The sequence below is a fragment of a genome, unplaced genomic scaffold (genome assembly GCF_019419815.1).
Source record: "Pyrus x bretschneideri cultivar Hongxiangsu unplaced genomic scaffold, Pyrus_bretschneideri_v1 Contig10, whole genome shotgun sequence".
Classification (NCBI taxonomy): Eukaryota; Viridiplantae; Streptophyta; class Magnoliopsida; order Rosales; family Rosaceae; genus Pyrus; species Pyrus x bretschneideri.
In genome coordinates this window covers 3,642,868-3,651,828 of record NW_025999391.1, presented here as the reverse complement: position 1 = coordinate 3,651,828, position 8,961 = coordinate 3,642,868, and the positions used below count along the sequence as shown (strand labels likewise).

General features: G+C 37.3%; 1 protein-coding gene across 1 annotated transcript; it reads right to left on the bottom strand.

Moving 5' to 3' along the window:
- Nucleotides 1-1,252: 1,252 nt before the first annotated feature.
- LOC125470341 (probable disease resistance protein RPP1) lies at nucleotides 1,253-3,724 on the bottom strand. The gene is made up of 4 exons (XM_048569285.1): nucleotides 3,572-3,724; nucleotides 3,231-3,474; nucleotides 2,819-3,158; nucleotides 1,253-1,451 (listed from the first exon to the last, which is right to left on the bottom strand). The coding sequence occupies exons 1-4, from the start codon at nucleotides 3,722-3,724 to the stop codon at nucleotides 1,253-1,255; spliced, it is 936 nt and encodes a 311-aa protein (XP_048425242.1).
- Nucleotides 3,725-8,961: the final 5,237 nt, after the last annotated feature.

The following is an 8,961-nucleotide window of genomic DNA, read 5'->3' as shown; positions in this document are numbered from 1 at the left end:
AAACACTCCCCTTTTCATCCACACCAAATTACTCTCTGTAACCAAACACTCCCCACAATCTCCATGCCAATTTCAAACAGAAAAACCCAATTCCCCCCAAACCCTTACTCTAAATTTGAAATTCTTAATCATCCCCACACAAGGTCCACACCACCACCGCCGTCGCCCACGGCCTCAGTCTCCTCCTTGCCCACAGCCTCCGCTAAGCAGCCCCAGCCTCTGCCGCCAACCAGGAGAAGTGGTACGCGATGAGGAGGGGCGAGCTGAAGTCGAGCCAGTGGGAAGAGGTGGCGATGACCATGGCAGTTAGGTGCGGCTACGAGTACGGCGAGCCGTCGAAATTCGCCACGCAGTGCCGCCACAGGATGGAGAAGCTCTGGTAGCGTCACAACGCCGCGAAGAAGCACCTTGGCCAGAGAACCAAGTCCGGCGGTGGCAGCAGAGTTAAAGAGAGGGTGAGAGGCGATGGAGAAGTAGAGGATCAGCACGATCCTGCAGTCACAGCAGAAGATTGTTGACTCCATTACTCCATTAACCGCTTTGGGGTCTCCCAACAAGCTGAGCAGCAGCTGATCATGTGTTCATCCAGCTACTTCGTAACTTAGGTTGATTTTCGATTTTAATATATAATAATATGGTTTTTGTGTTTCAAAGTTTGTTGTTGAAATGGATTTGTATAGCGAAAGTTGAGCCCCAGATTTCATGTCTGTAGGTGGGTCCCACATTTTAAAAATAAATATACTTAAATAATTTTAGTATTTAATTAATTTTTTAATTCAATTGGATATGGAAGTGGTACTATCTCAAACTACGTCAGCATTTAATTGAGAAATTAATAGAAAAACTAATATATATACGATAGTGCAACAAATTTGTTAAATGATGTATGACATTGTAATTTTTAAAACATAAAACATGCAATTGTAGTTCGACCCTTAATTAAGGTAATTTTGTGTAATTAATCCAATCTAAACATAAACTTGCCAAGCAACTTTGATTTCTAAATTGTATTTGTTGTGGTAGTAGTGCTAATGGGCCGGGCTCATAGGACCAGTGGCAGTTTTGAAATATCACAACAAATACAGTACCATTTTTGTCACAAAAAATCAAAACGAAAAAATTGATTAACGACGATCGCTTTTTAACCCAAAACTATTGCCATCTCCGTCGTGTTCTGATTTTCCTCCGAACCGGAGAAGAAAGGCAACCAAATTCCCGTTGTACGTCGTCGTTTTCTAAGGCATCGAAATCTTCATCCTTTGAATTCGTGGTATTCTGATTCTTCTCGGCGCTCCTCAAGCGTATGGCAGCCTGAGCGCGTGGCGCTCTCGATTGATTCCATGGTCTGATCTTCCGCGAATCGCAATCCGACGGTGGCGATGGCGTCGGCGCAGGGCCAATCAGGGGATTTGGATCTCTTCAATGCGTATTTCCGACGAGCCGATATGGACCTGCAGCATAAGATGACTATGGAATAATTAGGATTGTCGCATACAGGGGAAATGTTCTTGGGTCATGATCGTATCGACAAATAGGTTCTTGAATCTGTATACTTGTTTTGCTGAAGGAACTTCCGTATAAAATGATCACCGGGGGCATATTATGTTAAATATTGCTTACATGAATGCACTTTCTCATTATCTTTTTGTAACACAAGTTTGGATCTGTTCGGTTTATATTGGTTGCTTATATTTGTAACAGCTTATTGCAACCTTCTAGCTCAATATTTTTGAGAGTGGGGAGAAATTCAATTGATGATGTGTATAGCTGTTCAACCACTACTCTACTTAAATTTAAGGGCTTCAAATTTTTCATTGGCTCCAAGATCTTTGGGAAGTTTCGAAGTGTAGAGCATCCAGAAAGATCGAGTTCCTCGAAACATTTCAACTTACAAATGCTCTTTGGGGTACTTGAAAGTCGTTTCAATAGCGGAGCAAGGAATTTTTTACCGGGTGGGCTAGTTTAAAATTTTAAATCTTTTTAAATAAAGAAGCTTGATACCCTATTTCTCATAGTATCAGCTAGTTTAAAAAATTTCACAAGATGAGCCAAAAACGTGTTAAAATTAAACAAATTCAAATTTGTACATGTACAAGAAGCGATGAGAAAAATAATGTAAGAAAAAGAGATGATTCGCAAACTGTATTATATAATTGGGTAAAGTACAAAAAAATATCTCAACTATTGATGTCACGACACTTTCATACCTCATCTTTTAAAATTGACAATGTCATACCTTATCTTTAGAATTTGGTCCAATGTTATACCTTCCGTTACTTGGCCGTTTACTTTTCAGTTAAATGCTGACGTGGCTTGATTCGGGATCCACTTTCTATTAAAAAATCATTAAAATATTATTAAAAACTAAAAAAAATTATTTAATATTATTAAAATATTAAAATAATAATAATAAGTTAAAAAAAAAAAAAAAAAAAAAAACACCATCAGTTCGTCGCTCCCCCCTACCCCCTCCTCTCTCTTCTCCCCATCTTCATTTTCTTCCCCCCCACCAGCAAACCCAACAAAAAAAAAAAAATTTGAAAACCCAACAACCTCCCCTGCGGAAGAACAAGAAGGAGAAGGAGGAGGAGGAGGAGGAGAAGGAGAAAGAAGAAGAAGAGGAAAAAAAAAAAATTTGAAAACCCATCAACACCCCCCTGCGGAAGAAGAAGAAGGAGAAGGAGAAGGAGGAAGAAGAAGAGGAAAAAAAAGAAGGAAAAAAAAAAATTTGAAAACCATCAACTCCCCTGCGGAAGAAGAAGAAGAAAAAGAAGGAGGAAGAAGAAGAAGAGGAAAAAAAATAAAAAAATTTTGAAACCTCGTAGTTGGAATTCTTTTGAGAGCAGGGAGAAACTCGATTGATGATGGTAGCTCTTCAACCACTGTTGCACTTAAATTTAAGGACTTCAAATGTTCCATTGGCTCCAAGATCTCTGGGAAGTTTTCAAGTTCAGAGCAACTAGAGAGATCGAGTTTCTCGAGATATTTCAACTTACAAATGTGGGTTGGTAGACTCACAAGTCTCTTGAAACCAACCAATGATAATTTAGTTATATCCCTGGGAAGCTCAGAAAACTCGTCAAGAGATGTGCAGCTCGCAATACCCAAAACATTCGAGACTTTCAGCTCACAGTTGTTGCTTGGAAGTTTCTCAAGGTCTTTGCAATGACTTATATTCAAGTAAGAAATATTTTCATTAGACCAAATTGATTAAGGCAACTCCTTTATACCAGTGTCTTGTAATTCTAAGTATTGAATATTTTCTGACATCTCTAGAAGATACTTGAGAGTCATGCAGTATCCAAGCTCAAGACAAGTAAGCTTGTGGAGATGTTGAAAATACGAAGGAATTTCAACCAAACTAAAACAACCGTTGAGATTTATGTTCACAATTTTTAGACTCCCGGAGAGATTTGGAACTTCAATTACATATAAAGAGTACGACATATCGATAACTTGTAAGTTCACAAGTCTCTGTAATAAGAGTAAAGAGACTTATCAAGAATTAATATAGTTAATTTCTACACTTGATTTTATACAAGAACTAAAATAGGCATATAATATAATATACCTGCTCTTTTTTCCAAAGCTTTTTAACTCGGCTAAATTGTATATGAAGCTCAACTAGATTTCCTGGACAAAAAATTGACAGCAAAGATACCAGTGGATATCCCAGCCAGTAAAGATAATGAAGAGAATCGGGAGGGTCTAGAGAAGCGGTCATTCCGCCCAATTTAACAATTAGCATTATTAGGTTAGACATCTTTTTGAACTCAGAGCGTTTCAATGGTCTAACTTGAATCTTAGACCAATTAACGAATATGGCTTCAACATTTGGAGTTTCCTAAGAAGAAGAAGAAAATTTAAATGTGAATATAAACATGTTGAAATGTAACGCATATTTGGAAAAAAAGTATTTCCAATGGTAATGTGTCTTAGTCTAATTAAATATCCAAGATATTTGGTTCATATTCCAAAGACTCCAAAACACAATAAAAATTCAATCAAATTCATCTTTTAACAATCTGACTTCTTTATTATAAATTAGTTTTATTTTGTTCTGTTATCATCTAAAGTTTGTAATTTTTTTTCCAAAACAAAAAAATGAAAAAAAAATTGAATGCATTTGGCTCTTACCGTGTTACTCTTCAATACACAATAGGCATCCTCATTGGTGAACAACCTATTCCGTTTACAGGGATCTTTAATACATTGTTCCTAAACAATTGTCCTTCCCATTTCTTGTAGCAAATCGTGCATCTCTATGGTTTCCCTTCCCCAATCTGAACCAATTGATATGAGAGACATATCAATGAGAATTCTAATTTCGGCTGTCGCAAAAAATCCAGGAACATCTAACTTTCATTGTACCTTATCCATAGGCCACCCTTTCCAAAAACATGCTATATCCAGAAATATCTCCTTCTCATTTATTTCCAATCTATCATAACTTACTCTCAACACTTTCTGGATACTTTCACTAGGAAATCGTTTTAGTTTGTTGAATTCAGAATTCATCTTCCCAATCTTCTTTGCTCTTGCAATTGAAGAACAATGACCCCAAAACTGTAAGAGCCAAAGGAACGCCTCTGGCATAATGCACAACCTTTTCTGCCGACTCGTTATAATTTGTTCTACGAGTAATGTTATTCTTGAAAGCACGCGAACAGAAAAGCTAAAGAGCGTCATCTGGTTTTAATACCTCAACCTCGTAGATATTATCCTCTTCAATAGTTTGCCCAAGTGTGCCCCTATCTCTAGTTGTGATAATGATTATACTTCCATTGCCATATAGAAGATGATCGCCAGCTAAACGTTTCATTTGCATTGAACTACCCACATCATCAAGAACAATGAGGACCTTTGTGCGGCTAAGCCTTTCTCGAACCAAAGTTGATCCTACGGGCACAACTTATTCCTTTAATATCTCCTTAAGAAGTGTTTTTCCAAGTGATCTAGTCCACTTGCTTGTTATGAGTTCTCTATAACATTCTTAAGAAAACTAGAAGCTTCAAATTTAGAAGAGTATCTGCGAAATACAGCCTCGGCAAGGGTGGTCTTGCCAATACCACCCAAGCCCCAAATACCGATAGTGATGCAAGCATCATGTGAATGAATGCCTAACAGCAATTCGATCTGCTTGATGTGGCTTTCAATTCCAACAAACCCATTTAAATTGCATGATGATTGGCGACACAATTGTATCCAAATATGATTGACAACCTTTTGAATTAGATTTGCCTCCGTCCTGGCATATAGATATATATGATTAGGTAGAAAAACAATAGTTAGTCTTAAATACGCTTTACCAAATCTTAACACAAATCAAATTGTCACAAGTTTAAATAAAATTTATAATATTATAAAAGTTAAAAGGATGAGTTAGTTACCCGGATTTGAGATTGAACAAGATTTGGAATTTTTCTTTCCGAGCACAAGTGACAAATCAATTCATTGAATTATAGAGTCTCATCCCATTTAGTTTGATTTCATTATAAGATATACAAAATCATTACAACTATCAATCTTACCACCATATTATAGTGAAATCAAACTAAACAGATCTTAATAGTTATCCATTAATAAATATTCAACGGGTTAGTTTGTCACTTCTATTTCCGAGGCTATCGAAAGGTCCTAAGAAAGTCCAGAACTCTGCCTGAATATATGTGCCTTGGCCAAAGTAAGAGAGTCATGATTCCCTTCGAATCCTCATTGTGAGGATCCTAGGGATCAATTAATCCTAACCGCTCACCACATATCCTGCAGCTGAAAATTATTATGCCATGTAGAAAAAATTAAAAATTCAAATGATTTCTTGCTGCATGATGTGTGGTGAGTGGCTATGATTGATTGATCTAGGATCCTCACAATCAAGTTCTAGAGGGGATCCTGATCCTTTAGCTTTGATCAGCAGACCATCTAATGAAAAAGATCCTCTTCGGATCCTCTTTGTGAGAATCACAGGGATCCTCACATCCTATCCGTTCATCGTACATTGTGCAACTAAATTTCAAATAAAAAATTCAAAATAATTTATGGTCGTACGATATACGATGAACGGATAGGATGTGAAGATTCCTAGGATCCTCACAAAGAGGTTCCATTTGGGATTCGAATCCCAATAAAACTTAATCTTGACAAAGACAGCTAACCTACACCTGGTAGGTCACCATAGCACTCAGGTTATGTCCTTGTTCATTTATTATAGCCCAATATGTCACAGTATCGTACCAAATGTACACGACTCTTCAATTAAATATAAAAGCGACTAAAACATTTGAAAATGAATGAGCGAACCTTGATATAGAAAATACACAGCTCCCAAATTGGCTTCGGTGAACTAAAGTTTAGCTTGATTATGAAAAAAACAAGTGGTGGATTATCCTTATGGTTAAGGAATATCTCTTCAACTCACTATGTCACGCCCCGATCCTGACATACGTCCAGGATCGAGACGTGACGTCATCAAGTATCCGTATATCTAACATACCCCGCCTCCGGAATATATACAAAGCATAACTCAAGATTCGAATTACGTAGAAATTTGCGTATACTTTATGGTTGCATCTAACCTCCTCGTTAAACTGCCTACATACCCTAAATAGGGATCAAGCCATTTGTAGTTCACCATTCACTACATTCGAACATTCATCACATAAACCATTTGTCCCAACATAATACCACGATTCAGGCATGCAACATCTCAAGGAACATATTATGAAGCACAATTATATTCTCTAGTCATCTTGCCATTCAGGCACACATATGTTTTCCAACACCATTCAATAATCACAGCAATCAATAACACATAGAATACATCAAAATTCAGGGCTAAAGCGACACAGTTCGGCCGAAGCCTACATCTTTGAAGCTGAAATCGAATCCAAGTAACCAATAAGTCAAATGGTGTGATTTCAGACCACTCAATGAAATCCATCAACATCAGGTTCCGGACCACTCAACGGAACCAAAACACCAAGTGGGATTCTGGACCACTCAACAGAATCCAAACCAAGATAAGATTCCAGACCACTCAATGGAATCGCTAAGTATAAGGGATTTCGGACATCTCAAAGGAATCCGAGTGGATACGATTTCAGACCACTCAACGGAATTGTAGAGTACAATGCATAACGAACCACTCAATGAAACCCAAGCTGGATACGATTTCGGACCACTCAACAGAATCGCAGAGCACGAGGGATCCCATACCTCTCAACAGAATCCAGACGAAGCAAAGAACTGGACCACTCAACGAAACCCTAGCGGAACCCAGTTCTGAACCACTCAACGGAATTGAGCGGAAGTCCAAAAAGTATAACAACAGCTCGAAGAAACAAAACATGAATCAGGTTACTTAATTCACAAAGGCTCAACGAAATGAAACAAGCACAAGTACTAAATTCAGAACGGGTCAACAAAGCGAGAAATGAAACAATATCGAAGCAACAAATCCCCATCACAATGGGTTAACGGTCCACTACTAGCCCTCACATTTCACAAGAAATTCAATATGCATTTCCAATACACAAGTCAAATCCACAGTTCTAAAAAATCTCCGCCTAGCACTACCTAGGTCCCACCTAGGTGCTAGGTAGTTGGCCACCACCCCGATTAATGCTTAGGCGTTTGAAAATTTAGAAATGACGCCTAGATTTGCTGAGGCGCCAGCCTAGACCGCCCAGACACACCTAGACACCTGCCTAGTTTGCAACTCACTTAGACAAAAAATAGATAACTTTCATTTTGCATTATTTTTTTTTTAATAAATTGTAAGAAACTTGTTGAATACTAAAATGAACACAAATTATATGCTTGTTTCCCATGTTTTCATTATGTTTCAATAGTTCATAATATATATGTCATTCTATTTTGTAATTTATGATGTAATTATATATATTTTAAGTATAAACAGACACTTATTTACAAGAAATATAACAGATTTACTTAAATCCGCCTAGTTCGCCTAGCCGCCCACCTAGACCCTACCTAGCCGCCTAGGCGCTAGGCCCTAGCTCACCATCCGACTAGAGCCTAGCGTCTTTTAGAACCTTGGTCAAATCACATTTCGTAATAATAGATCGATGGCTAATTGTTATAATGACATTTTCAATAAAAAACACATTTATAAAACCAAGTGATATCCTCATAGGATACTAAATACGAAAACAGGGTAATAACTATACCACATATATTAAAGTCACTCACATTTCACCACATCATACCAATCACTATAGTTTCAACATGATAGCTCAATCCATAGCTTGTAACATATCAAAGAATCACGAAGCACAATATTATTCTCAAGCCACATTGATCAACTAATCTAATCATAATAATAAAAATCATATCCAACGTCATTCCACAATCTTGTCCATTAATCAATTCTGCAAATCAAGGATGCATAATATTAACATTTAACTACGTTAATCAATCAATGAGATAACATATCATTTCACGAATTTAATTAAAGAACTCTACATAATTCCCTACTAGGATTATGATTAATAACATGGCATATCTAATTTATATTCACAAGATCTATTGTGGGTAATTGTCATTCACTCGAATCTAGAGTTCCAGACTAACCTTATGGAAATGAGTAAGAGTAAGGATTCCGGACCACTCAACAAAATCCATCTAAAATATGACACCTACCGAATGTACCAAGTACAACTAAGCCTCATCACCCCTAGAATGCATGTGGTCCTCCGTTCGCGAATATACCAAGCAAGACCATCCATGTACCACTGCTACATGGTGCAGTAATCTAGCAAACAACTTACCACTACCTCAACCCCTATAAATTACAATGTAGGCACCTGCACTATCAACTTCTTATGGCCACCAACTATCATATCATGCAAGCATATAAATTCTACATAATAGTTCTAATAGGATTCTAGGATCACATGGTCATAACCTTTATCATTCATATCATTCATATTATCAAGAAAA